Source organism: Ochotona curzoniae, unplaced genomic scaffold, assembly GCF_017591425.1.
Source record: "Ochotona curzoniae isolate NIBS_2020 unplaced genomic scaffold, NIBS_Ocur_1.0 contig_3819, whole genome shotgun sequence".
NCBI lineage: Eukaryota > Metazoa > Chordata > Mammalia > Lagomorpha > Ochotonidae > Ochotona > Ochotona curzoniae.
In genome coordinates, this window is record NW_024466004.1 from 55,355,866 (window position 1) to 55,376,977 (window position 21,112).

A 21,112-nucleotide genomic window follows, 5' to 3' on the forward strand; every position below is an offset into this window, starting at 1 on the left:
TCTGACATCAACGTGGCCCAGTTAAAGCCACTGTAACCAGCTTGGGAGTGAACCAGCTGGTGAGAGATCTGTTTCTTCTTTTCTGTTATGCTACCTTTCAAGAAACAAAATGCTTTCAGGAATGCTCATGTGTGTGTGTGTAAAACTGTCTTGTCATCAATGTTTTAGAGTGGTTTTAATTTCACACATCAAAGTCTACCTGCAAACTGTTGCTTTTATGTATTCCTTCACCATACTGCCAAGCATATTTGATAAGAATAAATACATTACTGCTCATATAGTTTCTAAAAATATTTGTGATTTAACAAAACAAAACAGAAAATTAAGTTCATTTTATATGCAGCAGAAAGCAACTAACATATACTTACAAATTTGCTGTTGAATATAAATGCATAAAATACAGTGAGTAGAGCCCAGCAGCGTGGCCTAGTGGCTGAGGTCCTCACCTTGAACACGCCAGGATCCCATATGGGCGCTGGTTCTAATCCCGGCAGCTCCACTTCCCATCCAGCTCTCTGCTTGTGGCCTGGGAAGGCAGTTGAAGATGGCCCAAAGCCTTGGGACCCTGCACCCTCATGGGAGACCTGGAAGAGGTTCCAGGTTCCCGGCTTTGGATCGGCGCAGCACTGGCCATTGCGCTCACTTGGGGAGTGAATCATTGGACGGAAGATCTTCCTCTCTGTCTCTCCTCCTCTCTGTATATCTGACTTTGTAATAAAAATAAATAAATAAATCTTAAAAAAAAAATACAGTGAGTAGTGAAAGCACAGGGAAGTCTATAGAGAGAAGATGCTGCCATCACAGGGGGAAGGACAGTCACAAATACAAAATGGTAGAAGGTCCAACAGAGGAACGTGTGGAGATACCGTACCAACATCAAGCATAGGGCTCGTTAAGGACCGGACTTCAAGGAACAGTAAAAATCCAACAGTCTAGTCTCACAATACATTTTAATCTTCCTTGTATCAGAGAATAACAAAAAACAAAGTAATGATTTCTACCATCTACTAATACAAAAAAACAAAAAAGACAGGAAAAAAAAAAAAAGAAAAGGCTTAGAGAGCAATGTGAAAACACTAATTTCTTCTTACCATGAGTAGATCCCACTGACCATGTCATAGTTTTGACAAGAGACGTCCACAGTGCTGGGCCCAGCTGCCTTGGAAATAAGCAGCACCACCAAACCCCTCAACTGGAGGTTGTGCCGGCTGTCATGAACAAGTCCCCTGTCAACAAGAGAAGAAGGGAAAGGATTAACAGACCCACTCAGGATCGGTCAGCTCAGGTGAGGAGACGGCTACAAATAGGTCCAAACTTCTAAAAGCAGACATGGGCACTTACTGAAAAGGAACAGGATTGGGGGGAGAAAGAATTAACATGTGGACTCCACGAGTTCAGGAAAAGAGCTAGACACAGTCCTCTCAACGTGGCCACTTGAGACTTTGAGGCTCGTTTCCAATGTTTATGTTCCACCTGCTCTGATGGTAAGAGTCTGTGGCTTTAACGTGCTTTGTGGCAGCTGATAGTAGCAGCAGCATAAACGATATGGCTAGGATGAAGTTAATATTATTTGGTGGTGATGGTAGTAAAGAGGAGCTATAAAAATAATTTGTCTTCAGAGGCAGAAAAATAACTCAGAGAATGAAAAAGATTAAATCAAATCCAAAACAGCTTAAGAATTTTTTTGATGGTAAATGGAGATGAATGGCATCAGCAGAAATCTTGCCAGTTCCTATTACTTATGGAAAGCATTAGCATTCTACGCAACAATAGGGCTTTAACTCAGAATGTCATATTTCTTTCATTATGAGGATTGAACTTTCATAATTTCTGCTATAACTGAGGCTAACTATAATTCACAGAGATAGATTTTCTTTTTAAAGTATTACAAATGGTTGTCACACAAGAACTAAATGGCACCATCATTAAAAAGAAAGAAAACTATGGGTAATATATTATAATGAATTAACATTTGGACCAAAGCTCACACACTAATCAAATATTCAGATATATTACAGCAAGCATAAATAATATTCAAACTGTTCTTGAATGTGGTAAGGAAACATCAAAAATTAGTATTATAATACCTCATTGCATTATTAAGACTTCCTTGGTGAGTTCCACAAAAAAGGATCAGTTTAAGCTAATTAAGTTAGCATCACCACACACAAAAACAGTTAATCCATTTGTTAAGAAAAATCCTTGCCTGTCAAGCCTCTAAACAGAAAATTTAAGAGGGCTTCCTCATTAGTTTTAAAATAAGACAGATCTTCTCCCCAAAGGTAAGCAATTGCATAGGTTGCCTTGTGCCTAGGCAAGTGTCAGACGTCTGGGAGAAAAACAGCCAATAGACATTCTGGGCCTGGTTGATGCCAAATCTATGTTAACTATATCAGTGTGCCAGCACAGCTGCCTATTCTATTATTATTATTATTATTATTTTAGGGATATGCAGGGATAGTACCTGCCTGTGAGTGTTGCAGCAGGGGGTCGGCCAAGTCAGGCTGGGCCGCAGCATTCACTACAATGTGAGAACCAGATCTGGGGCAGATTCTGGAGGGGGAATTGTGCACTCACCCTCTGTGGGACCGCGCTACACTGGTTTATGGGGAGAGCTGGGGTGGTAACAAGCCAGGCTGGACCACAGAACTCATTTGAAAGGAACCCACCTGACTCATGGGGGTGGGAACTGGTTCTAGGAGAAGACTGGGTGGGTGATGCTGTAGCACCCACGGTGCATTCAAGGGCTGGGATTGCAAGCAGACTGTGCCAAGCAGGGCCACTGGTATGCATGAGGTCTGCAGCTAGGATCAGGCCTGGTCGGAGAATCTGGGGAACTCCCCTACTAGCCTATAACTCAGTCTGGGAAGGATGGGAACTGGGTGCCTCCCACACGAGTGCAGGGCCTCAAGAACTTGGGCCATCTTCTACTGCTTTCCCAGGCCAAAAGCAGGGAGCAGCCAGGACAAGAATTGGTGCCCATATGGATGCCAGTGCTTACAGGTAGAGAATTAGTCAGCTGACCCCAAAATCTTTTTTTTTAACTCCAACATTTTTTCTTTCTTAAGAGTAGCCAAAACTTGGCCGGGTGTGGTAGCCTAGTGGCTAAATTCCTCACCTTGCATGCGCCAGCATCTCATACGGGCGCCAGTTTTAATCTCAGCAGCCCTGCTTCCCACCCAGCCCCCTGCTTGTGGCCTGGGAAAGCAGATGATAGCATAAAGCCTTGGGACCCTGCACCCACATGGGAGACCTGGAAGAAGCCTCTGGCTCCTGGCTTTGGATCGGCCCAACTCTGGCTATTGCGGCCACTTGGGGAGTGAATCAACAGACAAAGTTCTTCCTCTCTGTCTCTCCTCCTCTCTGCATGTATCACTTTCCAATAAAAATAAATAAATCTTTAAAAAAAGAGTAGCCAAAACACCTGCCCTATATTTTCTTTCTTCTACTCTCTTACATTTCTCTCAAAAAGTCTTTCCTGTTCTATCAGCTATACACTAAGCTGTGAACACTGTTATACCTTCTGCCTCCCCCAAAAGGCAAGTTAAAGATTTCTTTCCACTTCTGAATCCTCTTTATCATTGAAACAATTTCTGAAAAGACCAGGAAAAGAAATATATGATTGGTTAACAAAAATCAAGAAGAGCATTCTGACCATCAGTTCTCACTTAAGATAGCTGGTAGCAACCTGGAGGACAGATTAACAGCTTGACTAAATCAAACAACTGTTTCCAAAACACCATTCCTTTAAATTCACTTCATTAACACCTTTAAGAAAGCAGTACTGAGAAAAACTGACAACGCCCACAGCTCAAAAATTAGTTCACAAGAGAGAAGAGAAAGAAATTTCATGCTAGGCACATATATATATATATATATTTCATATACATATATATTCCCTAGGATTCTAAAATCATAGAGATAACATGTTTCATATAGTCTTAGTGGTCAGACTTTACCTGAAACATTGACTTATACTCAGCTCCTCTTTGAAGGAGGGATACTGACAAGCTGGGGCCTATCAGGAAGATGTGCCATCATATAGACAATATGCACAGGCGCTGGCTTAGAGAGTGGTAACGCAGGGGCCTTTACACTTACTCCATCAAAAATGTAGATAACGCTCGCTACAGGTCAGTCAAGGTGCTGATTAGGGGAGGGCATCAGCATGCTAATGCATGCACTCCATTTTCATGAACAGTCTAGATTAACACATCACCATCAAAGGCAACAGGACTTGCTTGAGGGACAAAGAAGGGTGTGGGAACACAAACAAGAAACACAACGTAAGGTGTGGGGGTGTCAAAGAGGTTTCCATTAGATCTACAAATGAGGAATAAACAGCCATGGCAGCTAGCTGTGGGAGTATGTGTGGGGGGAAAATGTTCTTAAGAGAAATGGTATGCAAATATGGGAGAAATGAGATGTTTCCAGAATCAACAGCCCTGGAACCCAGTCCACAAGAGCAGGAGCTGGGAGAAAACAAGCTGGAGGAGTACCCAGGGATCCATGAGGATAGATGAGCCTCACAAACATAGCAACAGATGCCAACAGAGGTGGACAGAAAAGACACACAGGCCAATCTAGAGAAGAAGTAATGCCGAGTCCCCTGTTACCAGAGAGGTGGAAGCCGCAAAGGAGCTGAAGCTGTAGCGCAGCGCGTAAAGCTGCTGCCTGTGGCCCTGGCATCCCCTGCGGCCATGGTTTGGGGTCCCAGATGCTCCGCTGCCAATTCAACTCCCTGCTAATTGGCCTGGCAAAGCACAGGAAGGCAGTCCAAATGTGAGGGCCCTTACAACCACATGGGAGGCCTGGGAGAAGCTTCTGGCTCCTGGTTTTGGATCTGCCTAGCTCCAGCCACAGCGGGAATTTGGGAAGTGAAGCAATGATAGAAGATCTGTCTGTCTCTGTTTCTCTTTCTCTCTGTAACTGTGTCTTTTAAATCAATCAACTTTTAAAAAAAGATTTATTATTTATTTTTACTGGAAAGTCAGATATACAGAGGAGGAAAAACAATAGCCGGAGCTGAGCCAATCCAAAACCAGGAGCCAGGAGCTTCTTCCTGCTCTCCCATGTGGGTTCAGGGTCCTAAGGCTTTGGGCCAACCTGTACTGCTTTTCCAGGCCACAGGCAGGGAGCTGGGTGGAAAGCCGGGCCACTGGGACACAAACTGGAGCCTATCTTGGATCCTGGTGAGTGCAAGGCAAGGACAGCCGCTGGGCTACTCTGCCAGGCCCATAAATCAACTTTTTAAAATAAAGCAAAATAAACTGCACAGGCTCTGACCTGACACATTAACGAAAAGCCTGCACTGACACCCAAAGCTGGCTCGTGCAGGGTGATTCTATGTGATCTTTGTCAGTGCCACAAATCAAAGTGTTATTTAGTACCTTTACTCTTTATCACTAACATTCAACAGGAGTGTTTTCTTTCTAGCTGATACGAACAAGAACTCCATCATATATGTATTCATTCATTCAACTGCTATCAACCGAGCACCTTCCACACAGCAAACATTATCTTAAATAGGTAAGAGCTAAGCAGGTGTGAAGCCTGAGGAATTGAGGCTCTGGTGAGAGTCATGGGTAGTAATGAAAGACACACAAATAATTGTGGAAGCTACAATGCTAATAAGTGGTACAAAGCAAAATGAGAGACAGTACCATGAGAGCTCATCTCAGAGGAGAAAGCCTCATCAGGATAGCCAAAAGGTGTGGGCAGGGGGCTATGGGGAGAGAGCAGGCAAGCAGACAGTCAGTATTCCCAGGACAAGTCTGAGTATGCAAGAACGAGAACACTGTACAGGATGTGGCTGGAGACAGACAAGCAAGAGACCATGCTGCTAGAACAAGCCATCACCAAAAACAGTGTTCAGAGAAAAATGAAAAGGCACTGTGGCAGATTACTAAGCAGCCAGTGAAAGAATTAGATTTTTAGAAACAAGCCATCCCTCCGCAACCGTTCTCTATCACCAGTGTGGAAAAATGGCCTTAGTGGAGGAGAAGGACACCAAGCAAGCAGGAGGAGCCCAGCGAGAAGGCCTCTGCAGTGTCGACAGAGAAACAAAAACCAGAGCTATCACACCTAGAATCGTATTTTGATTCAATTCAGACAAATGTTCTCTATGGAGTCCTAGATAATGAGCTCACTCATGTAAGTCACAAATTTTAAACAATCAATATATGTTCTGAAAAGTCTATGAGTTGAATTTTGGGGGAGAAATTTTAGCATTCTCTAAAATTTTGCTTCTATTTACAAAAGACACTAAGTACTAATAGAATAAATATTCTAGTGAGTAGACAAAGATTAAGAAAGATGAAATTTGTGTTAATTCTGCACCCTTCTCACCACATAAGACGGTTGACAGTTCTCATTGATCTTTCCACAACCATTAACTCATTTTTTTTCTCTCCTCCCTGCTCCTCTTTCTCTCTTCTAAAGATCCATTTATTTACTGGAAAGGCAGAGTTAGAAAGAAACAGGAAAAGGTCTTCTGGTTGTGGGTTCACTCTGCAAATAGTTGTTAACAGTCCAGGCTGGACCAGTCCAAAGTTCCAGTCTCCCACATGGTGGCGGTATTGAGTCATCTTCTGCTGCCTTCTGAGGCGCTGGCAGGCAGCTGGATTGCAAGTGGAGCTTCTGGGACTTGAGCTGGAGCCCACAGAGGATGCTTAAGACACTAGGCCACAACAGTGGCTTTTGATTTCCTTTTCTTCACTCCATCATTCTAACCACTGCTACAGACTCATACCTCTTCATAAATTCCATCCCAAGTGTGAGAGAGGTATACGACGGACTGAGACCTGCAAGAGTAGACCAGTCATAGTAAGCCGATGATACAGCTTCACTGAGTGATACAAAGAACAAGTAATACAGACAGCAGAACAACAAGGATAACAGTACACAGAGGAACGCTGCCAGAGGTGCTCCTCAAAGTGGTGACAGCTTTCAGTGCGGGCCTAAAAGATGGTCAAACTTCCAGGAGTAACATGGAAAAGGGGTGGGAAGGAACTAGGCAGAAGGCTATTAAGGAATGAGAAGCAGGGGGAGTAGTAACAACAAAGTGGAAGCACAGGAGCCAGGCTTGTGAGCTATGGGGCTATCCATCTGGGCTACGCGGGAGCTGAACACGCCAGGAGGAGACAGCCTAACGAGCAGGGGGCCTTCAAAGTCATGTTTACAGTCTGGACTTCATTGTGCAGGCAATCTGAGGAATGGAAGGCTTGTCAGCACGGGAATCTCTTGATGAGAGTTAAAGAGAACAGCCATCGCTCTGGCCCTACTACCGCTACTCAGGAATTAACATATTGGGTGTAGCAGAAAGGAGAAGAAAGATGGGTTAGGAGCAGCGTCTTCCAGTAGTCCAGGTGGGAGATAATGAAGGCCTGAATTAATGTGGTGGCAGTAGGCACGGAGAAGAAAAGCTGAATAATGGTTGCAGCATGGGAGGCGAACAGGTTAGACTGGCCAACTGACTGGATGAGGGGGCACCAGGGAGGGACAGAGAAGCATGGGAAAGATAAGGGCTGAATTTAAGACTCAAGCCTGGTTTGCTGGAGGTAATGCTGCTGCCATTAGCAGGGGGTTGGAAAGGAGGAGAGCTAATGGAGAATTGATGAGTTCAGTTTTGGACGTGTTAACTTTGAATGCAAGAAGGACTTCCAGATGGAGATGCCCAGCAGGCAGCTGGAAATGCTGTGTATATAGATCTGGGAAGCCTCTTCGCAGAAGTGATGGCTGAAAATGCAGGAACTGATGGGTGAGTTTTTGAGAACAAAGGAAAAAGAAGGGAAGACAAAGAATGGGGAGGGAAGATACGGAAGGCAAGAGAAAGGAACACAGATGGGAAAAGCCTAGATGACAAGGAAAAGGAAAAAGAAATTAAAAGAAAAAAAGGAACCCTGGTGATTTGTCTATGCTTATGGGTCTAAGGATGAAAAAAACGCATTATGCCCACAAATAAATAAGAAGGTTTAGACTATAAAGAAGTGTGTATACAAAAGGACAATAGAGGCAGAGAACATGACAGTGCAGTGGAGAGAAACTAGTTGCGTCCTCTGTGAGCTTTTATGAAACTTTTATAAACTTCAAGGTTGGCCCTTAACACACTGAGTAATAAGAATGGTATTAACAATGACCCTGAGGAGAGCTATTGCATACTACGATGCCAGGCATCCGCGGTGTCACACGCATGTGCTCTAATTACAGTAAAGATCAGTCAAGGTGGCTAGTAATATCTCTTTACAAACGAGGGAATTAGGAAGGAGGCTTAGAAAAGTTAAATAACCACTAGTCACATTCATTAAGTGCAAAGATTTAAACTGAATTCAGACTCTAAAACCTGTGTTCAGTTTTGCTCTGTGGCCTTGTTGTAACTCAAAACTTATACCAGTGATGTCAAAACTGCCATCTTTAGAAGACTGGAATCCAATACTACAGAAAACAAGTTCCTACCTCTAAGGGGCCACTGCCCTTGACCTGCAAAGCACCCAAAGTAAAAACTGAGCAGAAAGGAAGCTCTCTGAGGGGAGGAACTCCCTCCATGGCCATGAATTGGGGAGCAGGTTTCACCATCTTATTAGCCCACTTTTTAAATGCTCAGTTCCCGGTAAATCTATCCAGAAAAACCCAAGCATAAAACAATGTTCACATCTAGCATACACAGAGTTGGCAGACTAATATTCCTAAAAATGCTTATGACTGTGATCCTGAATGAAAAATACAAACATGTATTAAACACAGACAACTGAAAGAAAAGGATTTACTATGACATGTATTTTCTCCCAAAAAACAAAGAACTGACTGGCTTTTTTTATTCTCTTGTTTTTTATTTTTGCAATGACTATAACCTCTTAAGCTTATTTTTCTGACCCTCTAGTCAGCTGCAGCTGAAGTTGTTTTAAATACAGTGATTTAAGTCATAGTATATGACACAGTAAGTCATAAGAACTAGAGATATAATGTAGGAAAACAAATCATGCTTTAAAAACAGAATATCTGTCCATGCCTAAGTGCAAATTTAATGTTGTAATAAAATATTTTAAAAACTAATGCCAAGGGGAAAGACTTGATATGTTAAATAAAGACAATACAAATCTACATATGTGTGGCTGGTATTATGCCAGAGTAGGTTAAGCCACTGCCTGCAACACTGACATTCCCTGTGAATGTGTGTAGGGTTGAGTCCCAGCTGCTTCACTGCTGATCAAGCTCCCTGCTAATGTGTATGGGTTTGTGGAGGACAGTTCAAATGCTTGGGCCTCCATCACCCACATGGGAGCCCTGGCTTTGGCCTGGCCCAGCTCCAGCTGGTATAGTCATTTTGGGAGTGAACTAACAGATAAGAGATCTCTTCTCTCTTTCCCTGTATCTATATAACTTTGCCTTCAAATAGATACAGGATTTTAAAAAAAATTATATAATGTCTCAACTATGTTTCAAAACATTCACTTAATATAAAACAAGGTTGACAAAATTAAAAATAAACTATTTTAAATCTGGTTGTCAATTTATAGGTGCTCCATACGCGAATTGTTCTTGCAGTTTTCTATATGTTTGAAATGTCTTATTCATAAAAAAAAAAAAACAAGAAATGTGATAGGAAAGGACTATCAAATGGTAACAAGTATCAATCAACAAATCTCTAGAGCAGGAGTAAGTTTCCAAGATGTACAGCAGAGCATCGATCTGTCTTTTATGTCTGGAAAAAGAACAGTGTGCTTGAAAATCAGAGTCACATCGGGTTTGTTTCTTTTTTAAACAAAAAAACTTAATCTGCATTGAATGAACCTCAGAGCTCTCTGTTGAGTGCATTTTAGGTTCTCATAATGCACCTGTAATTATTCCAAGATTTAGATAAAGGGTCAAAGTTTGGATATCAAAAAAGTGACATTAAAACAATTTATATAATTAGCAATTCAATGGCAATATATTACTCAGTTGTAAGGGGGAAAAGTGACACTCATGAAAATTGTTTTAAAGCACTACAATTTGAGAGAATAAAAATAGCCTGCTTGTCACAGATTTTTATATAAAATTAGCAGAAGAACTGGAGGTTAATTTTCATTGACAAAATGACCCACATTGTATTATTGCTGCCCTATCTATGCTGGGACCACACTGTGTTATACTTGAAACAACTTTAGGGCCTGAGGTGACCAGCCTTTCTGATCTGGGAGCCGTGGCAGCCACTGACATGGCTCGAGGGCCACATGCTCGCCTCGCTCTCAGCCAATTCCGGAGGGACAGCAAGGTGCAGGAGCTGCCTCACCAAAGCCCTTCTGATGGCACAATTAGGTTTGATAGGCATATGGCAGAAGACAGATGCCTAGGGAAAAAAAAGGAGGGGAAAGGCAGGGGGAGGAGAGAAGAGAAAGTGGATAGGATATGGGGATAGGATATGGACATTGTTGAGCAGACAGGACACAAAGCCAGAAACTTTTCAGAAAATGATTCCTGACTACCAGTAGTTTACCGAAGTATCACTGAAATGAAAAAGCAATGATGGAATAGTGTCACCCTGATCAGCTGCAGCAAGATGTAGCTGGCTACCTTGGAGTTAAACACACTGAATAGAGGGAAAACAACACCGATTTCCCTTGCGAGAATGATAACTGAAGAGTTACAGCAAAAATAGGGACATTTTTAAAAGTTAACATTTTGGTCACAAACATTTACAAATAATCTCGTATGATATGTAATTTTATTTTTGAACAGACCCTTTTGTTCACAGCTTTAGAAAGCTGTTTTATGTTGAAGCGAGGTGGGGTGGGAAGAGTGAGCCCTGCAGCACAGGCATCATTACACAGCACAGACCGCCAGCCTCACACCACCGCTCACGCAGAGACACTGGCTAAGAGCTAATGCGCTGTGACTACAGCTCCCACCGCCACAGCCCAGCCGTGCGTCGAATAAATCAACTGAACATGAACGAGTGTTGCCTTAGTACTCGGGGCGTGTTTTTCTCAACTTGCAGCCCCAGTTTCCGTAGACTCTGCAGCTCAAGTGCAAGGGGATGGAATGCTCTCAGATTAACCTGCTGTAATTTGCTACAGCTTGAATCAGTTCACATGCAGACTAGCTCTTTATCAGAAAGAAGGTACCAATATTAAGTAGTGAATATTTAGCACTTTAGGGTATCAGTTCCATTAGCTAATGAAGGCAGTTTGTGCAAAATTTAGAATATCTGTATTTGAATAAACTGAAGAGGACAAAAAGGTAGGACATTCAACTTGGCATTTACATAAAATATCAAGAGGCTAAGACCAATGTGAAAGAAAAAATAGCATAAGGAACAAGCTAGCAAAAAGGTGGGGGGAGGAGAGGATACAATATAATAGTTTATGGAGAAACAGACAATATCTCAATGCAGGTTGAGGGTGGAAGAACAGCAAAGTGAAAGCTTGAGATTTTAGGAAGGAAAATGTGTTTTTAAAAAATGAATGGTTGGCTTAGTAGCTAGTATGCTGTTTGGGATGTCGCTGGGGTTCCTCAATGGAGTGAGTTTGATCTCCTGTCCATGATTCCGGATGCCTGCTCATATAGATCCGCGAAGACCTGAGTAATCCACATGGGAGCCCTGGATTCTAACTTGGCCTGCCCCTTCCCACAAGTCCTGGCCATTTTGAGTATTTTGTGGGATGAGAAATGTGCCTCTGTTTCTCAGATAAATAAACACAAATTTAAAGAATGAGTGGAAACCAGTCCAGATATAAAACTATACTTGTTGCAACATATGATCCAGAAGTGTAATATTTCTTGGAAATCATCATTTCCCCTATCTCCCCTCCCTTTTCAAATCACCACAGAATGCAAGGGACAGGAGAGTAACACAAGAGGGGATTTAATATGACTAAGGTGGCAGGACAGACCATTTGCTTTTGTCCTCCATAGACAGAAACCTTCACCAGATAAAAGATTCCCAGACTGGCTGCCCGATTTCAAACCTATTAGTTCTCATCATCACCAATGTGGTTATCAAGCTAACATTAAATCTTTACAAGTACGTAAGACAGGTTACTGGGATAGAGACATCACTCCGACTGTGTGGACGGCAAAATGTGGCTCAGGATTTTGAAGTTCTATTTACACAGCACTGACTGCTTAGACCTGCACTGGTACAAAGTGATATTTGCATTAAATTGCATACAAGATATTCTAACCAATGTAAGCCTCAGAGAACAAAAATACTTGCTGTACTCTGGTAGGTCAAGAAGTCTGGGAGGAAACTTGTAATTCACCAGCCTGTCAGTGAGGCACCTGTGGGCTGGCTGTCACCCTCACTGTGGCAATCCCAAACTTTCACCAACAACCGTCCTGGGAGGTGGCAGTTCTCCCCATTTGGTTGACAAGCAGACTGAGGCTCACAGGAATTATATAGTCCCCATCTCAGTGATTCTCACCTGACAGCCTACAGACTCACAGTATATACTGCAAACACTACTATATCATGTATTTTCGTCATTTTTTGTCTTTTTTGACTACAATATAAACATTTTACAGCATAGCTGTTACCCTATAAATGTATTTCCATTGTCAGAATAGTGCCTGGCATACAGAGGCATTCAATAAATACTTGTTTAAGTAACTGATAACATGGCATGCCTGAAATCACATACCTAGGAAGTCACAGGCCTGGGGTTCCATTTAGATATCTGTCTCCAAAGCCTACTGGTCCCCAAGCTAGAGAGAAAAACAATCACAGAAGAATTAAAATACAGAGTAGAAAAGAAAGATGGCTTAGAACTAGGGCTCCAAAAGTGCCTCCGAGGGAAGAGGTGTAAGAGTTTTCTTTTTAAGTTCATGTTTTTCTGACACCTCCTTGTGATGTCTCCTGACAGCAGGTGCGGTGGACTCCAGAGTGCGAGCAGCGGGCACCCGAGGCCTCCTTCCTCACAGGCCTGTTCCACAGAGCTTCCTGGCAGGACAGAGTGGAGAGCCTTGGAAGCCCTGAATAACTCCCATTCAGCAAGCAGAGTCTGCAGAGTACAGTGTCCTGCTTCAAACCAAAACTCAAAGACCAAACAAAAACAAAGCCTAACAGATTGCAAGGGTGGCTGGCGTCTCCCCACAGTCACGGAGTGCTTCTGAATGAGGAGGACCTGCGTAGGCCCAGCTGGTGGCATGTGGCCCTGCGCCCTCCGGGTGGTCTGGGACAGCTGAGCCTCTTGGCAAGGCCACAAAAATCCCAACTTTCAGGGGAGGAGGAACTCGTGGATTTCCTCCGTTCTTCTCTGAACACCCCGGGTCCTTTCCTTGAAACTGGGAAGAACATGAATTTCCCAGCAGAAATAAGCTAATTTAAGAGCTACTTATTTACAAGTAATGATATGACTTGTACACATTCTATGTTCTTGTTTCCAGGGATACATTAAAATAAGACAGGAAATCTGTATCTGACACCTTGCAACTTATGAGGTTTAACTTTTCGTTCTCATGTGAATAATTGCATTTTGTTCTAATTAATATTAAAATAATCTATTTTTAAAAGGTAGAAAGAGTGAAGGCAAACACAATCCTTCTAAAGTACTAGGAAATATTGAAAATGCTGTGGTCATTACTGGGCCTCACCTCATTAGCATGCCACTTCTCCCCCTAGTTTTCCTGCCTGAAAAATTACTGGGCATGAACTGAAAATGACAGTTTTTATTCACTGGAAATGAGAAAAAAAAAAAAGAGATAAGTTATACACATAACTCTCACATATCATTGCCTAACAAGACAGTGGAACCTGGGGATACCTACAACCCTTACATGGTTTCAGGGTGAGGAGACGAGCAATGCAGGAGGAATGGTGGGGAGCAAGTTACTTTTAACACCTATTTAATCATTTTTAATGATTCGTTTATTCTACTTAAAAGGGAGAGAAAGCGAGGGAGAGATCTTCCATCTGCTTATTCATTCCCCGAATGGCTGACAATGACCATAGCCATGCTGGTCCGAAGGAGAACAGACAGAGATCTTCCACCTCTGGTTCACTCCCCAAGTGGCTGCAAAGGCCAGGCTTAGGCCAAATCAAAGCCAGGAGCTTCGTTCATCTGTGTCCCTCACAAGGATGCAGAGTGCACAAGTATGTGGGCTGTCCTCCACTGCTTTTTCACACACAACAGCAGGGACCTGGATTAGAAGTGGAGCAGCTGGAACTCAAATAGGTATCTCCATGGGACGCTGGCATTGCCAAGCGATGGCTTTACCCTCAATACCACAAGGCTGACCTAGCAAGTTGATATTTTATTTTTACAACATTGACTATGGGCTATAGACCTCACACAAACCTATCAATTTTATGAAGCAACTATACAGCAGAGAAAGCTAAGGCTAGTTTAAAAGCAGGCAGGAGTTAGAATTCAAAATTGGGACAATTTGACTTCAGAGTAGTTATTATTATTATTATTATCATCATTATTATTATTATTATTATTATTATTATTATTTGAGGGGGGTGAATGAAGTTCTTTGGCATCCAGGGGCCAATAACGTTGGATAGGACTCCAACATGAATGCATAGATGGAACTTAGAAACAAATATGGCAGGCTTAGCTTATAATTAGTACAGTTTGAAGAGTCTATGAAATCACTAGAATATCAAGCAAAAAATTAACCAGCAATCGTTAATAGCTTCCAAACTAATCTTAAGCCTAGAGAAAAGTTATGAATACTCAATAAAAACATTTCTTTTCCTTGGGCATTTACATTCAGTTGCCTACTTGGAACCGCATCAGCCAGAACACGCCAGGATGTGCATCCTACAGATCCTAGTACTACAGTTAGAGTGGATCTCCAGAGGTTCACGTACTGGCACAGTGTGGTCTCCAGAGTGGTACTGCTGAGGTGATAAGACTGCTCATGAGGTAGGACCTAGTAGGAAGTGGCTGGGTCACTGTGGGTGCTGCCCTTGGAAAGCATTAACATAGGGCTAGTACTATCTAAAGCAAGATGGTACCCAAAAGCAAAGGCAACAATGCCCGAAAATCCCTAGTTTTCAGGCTTGCTAGCATTACTGCTTTTGGCCTCACACACATGTCCACCATGTCATCCAACCTGCTGTGATGCACCCACAAAATCCTCAGCAAACTACAAGCAGATGGGGTTCCCCAATACTGAGTTTTCAGCCTCAAAATCATGAGTTAAATCATTTTGTTTATGCCTTTATCCCCAGGCTTGATATTCTGCAGGAGCAACAGGAAACTAATACCCTCTGACTACAACAAAACCATCAAAATCAGGAAGCTGACAGGAATACGACATTTCCTAAGTTTGGCCAGTCATTCCACAAATCCAAAGAATACTATTCACAATCAGATACTGTATATCTCTCTGGTTGCCTTTAAAGAGGAGCAGTTTCCTAGTCATTTGTTGACATTTGCAGCCTTGAACATTTAAGTCTATACTCTGGTTATCTGTAGTTGTTCTCTCAAGATGGGTTTCTCTGATGTTTCTTTGCGATGGATGTAGGCTATGCATCTTTGGCAGGAAATTCACAAAAATTACATAGTGGCAGGTTCCACAGCTGAGATTTCACATTTAGAACACATGGTTAAGGACACATATCAGATTTCATCTAAAGTGCAGCTTTAAAAAAATATGAAGCAACAAAATAAAGTCTTGAATTGAGCAAAGAGGGAGAAAAACTAGGAATGATGCAAAAAACATATCTAAACAGTGACAAAAAATGTTTTGCATCATAACAAAAGTTTAAAAATAATAAAATTAATGAAGTAGGGGGTGAAAATAATTACTTTCTCCACTTCCCAAGTGGTTGCAACAGCCAGAGTTGAGCAGATCTAAAACTAGGAGCCAGGAGCTTCTTCCAGGTCTCCCACGTGGCTGCAGGGTCCCAAAGCTTTGGGCCATCTTCAACTACTTTCCTGGACCACAAGCAGGGAACTGGATGACAAATGGAGCAGTTGGGATACTAACCAGCACCACTATGGGATCCTGGCATGTGCAAGGTAAGGGCTTTAGCCACTAGGCTATCGTGCCAGGCAGGATTTTATTTAGTTATTACAATAAAGTTATTTTTTAAAGTCACACTTTTAAAAATCTAAATCATTCTGTTTAAAATCAAGTATATTCCTGCTACAATTTTCTCATATTAGCTAACAGGACAGCAATAGCTAAACATGGTTAGCCACTGTAATTACAACATAATAGCTCTTCCTTTCCAGATACTATGGGATTCTATTTGTTTAACTCTTTCAAACTGCTTGTTAAAGCAATCGAAAGTTTTTTCAAAAGAAACAGTCTTCACTTATCAAAACAGGTGGCATCCCTCAATACAACAGTGTTGGCACTTTCTCTTCAGTGTTTGAAAATGTAAGATCCTCAAACTACGGGCCTCTCAATTTAATTCATGAAATTTTGAGGCAAAATATCAGGCTAGATGTAAATGAATTTTAGAAAAATGACTTTTAGAAAAATCACTGGGAATTTTAAAATTTATTTTTCTATTCTTTTTCTCAGGAAAAAGCATATGACTTTAGAAGGTTAGAGAATTTAAGCAAACACTCAATGGTTTTGGAAATGTAGTTTCCATGGCAACCAACATGGTCTTCTTTATATAGCATTATAAACAGATGGTAAAGAGTGGTCATGTTTGTTTCTTTGCCAGTATATCAATAAAACTGCTGCAATACTGTATTAAATACATTAAATCTATTCAATAAACTTAATATAGTAACCATAGGATGTAGTAATTCAGATGAATATAATTAACTAATATCTGAGTATTTTAATAAACACAGATTTTGAACAGTGAAGTCCCCACATTTCATGTTCTCAACAGTCTTGTTTGGAAAAACTCTGTACAAATGTTTTCTCAGCACTTGCCATGCAGGACATATAACCACAAATATGTATCTGATGAGGAGAAAATAATGCACTGAAATATAAAAGTGGAATCATTTCTGTTATTATATCCCTTGGCCATCTTGAAACATAAAGTTCTTTATAATAAGCTATAGATTGTAATGTAAATGGCAAAAATTGTTGTATTTTAAAACCAGATTTCATTCCATGTATGTAGTAGTGGTTTTCAAAAATTACAGGTGCTCTGAATTCCACTGTTTTAACTGCAGTCAACTTGCTAGGTATTATTTGCTGAAAAATCAAAAGCAGCCAAGACTATAAATGATTTGTCTGGCAGTGGAAGTTTGAAAAGCTAGACCTGCTGGTGAGAGCCAGGATTTGGTGTGGAAGCTGGGCAAGGTCACAGTACCCACTAGGGAATGCTGGCACTGGAGGTGGCCCATGTCAGGCTGGGCCAAGCACCCATTGGTGCATGCAAGATCTGCAACTGGGAGCTGATCTGATAAGAAAACTTGGGGAACTTCTCTGTTAGGACACAGCTTCCGCTGGTGAGCGTGCAAGCCGAAGCTGGGGCAGCCCAGGATAGTCCAGTCTACAGTGTTTATTAGTACACGTATAGGCCAGGTCTGGGCCAGGCTGCAGCATCTGCTAGCAGGTGTGAGAGACAAGACAGTGTACAGATTAGACTGGGTTAGGACATAAAGACTCCCCAGTTCACATGAGGGCTGGGACTGGGGGTAGGCAAACCAGAGAAAGGCTGCAGCACCCACTAGCATGTATAAGACCTTAGGCTAGGAGCAAGTCTGGTAGAAGAGCTTTGGGGTCTCCCCTGCTAGGTCACTGCTGGGGACTAGAGGTAGACTGAGCCGGGCAGGGCTCCAACACCTGTCAGCCTGACTGTGAGCTGGGTTTGGGGAGGGTCAGGATAGGCTATGCCACCACATCCATTGCTGCATATAAGAGAAAAGTAAGTGTGGGATGGCCAGGTTTTGCTGCAGCATCTACTGGCAAGTGCCATGACTGGGTACAAATCATGTCAGGCTAGACCACAGTACCTTCTGCCAAGGACAAGATCCAAAGCTGGGAGCAGGCTTAATAAGACAACTTTGGGCACCCCTTTGCTGGGCTGTAGCTCCTAATGGTGAGCATGACAGTCAGGAGTGGGGCAAGCCAAGCTAATCAAGGCAGCAGCACCTATCAGTATACATGTAGGTTGTGTCTGGAGGTGGGTCGGGCTGAAGTAAGCCATAGCACCTGTGGGTGTGTATGACAATTGGATGGGATGCAGGAAAGACCTGGGGATAGATCTGGTGGGGATTATTTGGGGTCACCCCAACTAAGCTGCAATTCCCACTAATGTACAAAGGGCCAGATTAGTAGTTGGTTGGGTTGGGACAGCTTGCAGCACCCATCAGTTTGTGTAGATGGGGCTGAGGGTGGAACTGACCAGGCACCTGCATTCAAGATATGTGTGGAGGCTGATGCAGGTGATGGACTGAAATGGACTCTGCATTGGCTGTTACACACAAGAATCAGGTCACCCCAGGCCCCAGGTGAGGTTTCTTTGGAGGACTCCCAAACTAGACCACTGAACTCAAACTCTGCCCACAGGGAAAAGCACAGGATCAGTAGTCTGATCTTGGTTTGCCTTTATTAGAATTGGGCCTCCTCAGTTGCTGATGCCTATGCAGTGGGATGGCATGCCGAGGAGCATATGAGGGCCATGACGGCAAGCTCATCAAGGCCAGCCCAGGACATCAGGTGCCTCTTACAGAGAATGGAAAGCAGAGCAGGTTGGACAACTCTCTTGGCCAAGCTTTGCAGCAAGTGTCTGGGTGTGTGGATGCACTAAGGTGGACTTTGTCAACTAATAGACCTTGGAAATATTTTCTCAGTCCTGGAGCAAGGAAACCAAGAACTTTTTAGAACTAGGAAAACCATTCAAGTAATACCTTCTTACATCAGGAGTCTCTAAGATGACATCAAGTGGTAATTGCATATTCCTGAGTGCTAATGTAGTTTGGCAGCAAGGTGTGGTTCCCTACCCTCCACGTATCTCATTCTCCCTTCAGATGCAGGAGGAAAAGGAAAAAAAAAAATTGGAAACATTTGTCCCACCCACTTTCCTCTATGCCTTTACCCTCCCCCATCCTAATTGGTGGCCCACATAGGCATACATCCTTCTCAACTACGTAAATAACATTAAAAATTAAATTAAATCTAATAATTGTTTCAACAGCTAGTCCCTGCATGTATCACCAACACATGCAAGGCAGTAACCCTCTCTCTGTCTGGGACTGAGTCAGGCAGAGGAGCTAAGAGTAAAGCTGGAGCCCCATCAGGACACTGGCAAGCTTCTGAATAAACACATCTTATAGGACTTTGATTATTTTCCAAGCTAGGTCGACAAAGGCTTACCATAAAAGAAATTCGCTTTTACATATATAAATGGCATTATATCCAATCAAGTTTTTGACTGAACTTGCAAAACAATATTTGGTAAATAGTACTTGTCCTACATCTTCCCTCTCAAAAAGTCTTACTTTCATCCACCTATCCTAATCTCGCTGTTTTTTTGCATTTATAATTTCTTGATACACTTCTTAAAGCAAAGCAAATTTATTAGAACTGAGTTATAACAATGGGAACATAAAAAAAGGTATGCATACTTATGAAAGGACTTTTACAATGTAAGGTATGTCGTGTTTTAACTAAAAACCAGAAATGTTCAATTAAAACATTCTAAGACTACAGAGATTGCCCTAGAAGTACATTTGATTCACAAGTGGGAGCCATGTATCTTTGACAAACTTCTGTGAACTCCACAATCTATTATAAACCTTGGGAAATTATTTAAACATGGGAAAACCTAGGAAAGTGTCCCCTTTCTCATGTGAATAGGAGTCGTCGACCAAGTATCAAGTTCATCCACCTTCAGTGACCATGACCCAAGCGATCATCTAACTGGAAGCCCCTTTCAGAGGGTTTTCAGTTCACTTTCCATACTCTATTACAAGTAGTGTGGAAAGCTTGCAGAAACTGAGAGCTCTGTTTAGCTTAACTGTTTAGTGGTTCTCAATCTCAGTTGCAAAACCAAATTATCCAAAGGGCTGTAAATGAAATATTGACAACTCATCAATCAACTCGGGCAGATTCACTGGGGCAGGGCTCAAGTGCGAGCAATAAAGATTTTTCAGGCGTAGCTTTAATTTCAGTGATGGGTTAAAAAACACTGGTGAAACCTTGAATCAAGGCGCTATCTGTTAAGCTGCTACTAATGTCCCATATGAGCACATAGCACTGTTCAAATCCCAGCTGCTTCACCTCTGATCCAGCTCAATTCAAGCACATCTAAGAAAGCAGTGAAGGATGGCCCAAGTGCTTGGGCACCAGGCATCCACATGAGTGCTAACGTCCCATAGTCCTTGCACCCACCTGAGAGACCTGAACAAATTCTTGGCTCCTGGTGCCAGCCTGGCCCAGCCCTGGGTGTTGTGGGCATTTGGGGAATGAACCACTAGATGAAAGATCTCGCTCTGACCATCTCAAATTAATAATTTAAAAAATAATAATAAAATTAGGTCTTTAAAAAATAAAGACTGAAGTGTGAAAAAAAACTTTTCCATATATTTTTCCGAACAGCAATCTTCATCCATTAGAAAGATTACTATCAAGAGCTGTGACTAGTGAATTTGCTCTCACTCCTTTCAGGATGCACTCAGGGTACTTGAGCTGATTTCGATGTATTCACATGGAACAAAATAAATGCTTTCTGAGCTTCTAGTGCACTTAACAGATTCTGAAGAACTGGTTTCGGCCATGTAATTCTAACTTCTTATTTCCCAGCTAGCACACTCCCTTTTTCAAGATGAACTTTCAAGTATCACTAACAGTAATGAAAATTCAGGTGTTAGAAAAGGAAAAACTACAGAGGTAAGGAGGACACCTTCTCCCTTCTTCTGTAGCGCCCAATCAAAAACTGGTTTAAAAGCCTCTTAACATGCAGGTGGAAACAAAAACCTAAAAAGAGTAGAAATGAAGGTCACAGATCACAAATGTTATTTCAGCCTACACATTTATAATAAAATTTTACCAGGTGGAGGGGGAAAATAGGAGGAGGTGTGATAATAGCTCTTTATATTTTCTCCTTTTAAACTAATTTCAAGACCAAGGGCTTACCTGATTGATACAAAATAGAAAATGTAAATAAAATAAATATAAGCTTTTCAAGTTTTCAGTGATAGAAAATAGAAAGAGGTACAATTAAGTAATTTCAGAGGATAAAACTTGACATTAGCGCTTAAGA

At 42.1% G+C, this 21,112-nt stretch overlaps 1 protein-coding gene across 1 annotated transcript in view; it reads right to left on the reverse strand.

The window, feature by feature from the left end:
• Positions 1 to 21,112, reverse strand: part of PDSS2 (decaprenyl diphosphate synthase subunit 2) — a 260,395-nt gene that overhangs the window by 160,959 nt on the left and 78,324 nt on the right. Inside the window, exon 2 of the mRNA XM_040983851.1 lies at positions 1,092 to 1,226. Within this exon, the coding sequence (XP_040839785.1) occupies positions 1,092 to 1,226 (135 nt within the window). The remainder of the gene's footprint in view (positions 1 to 1,091; positions 1,227 to 21,112) is intronic.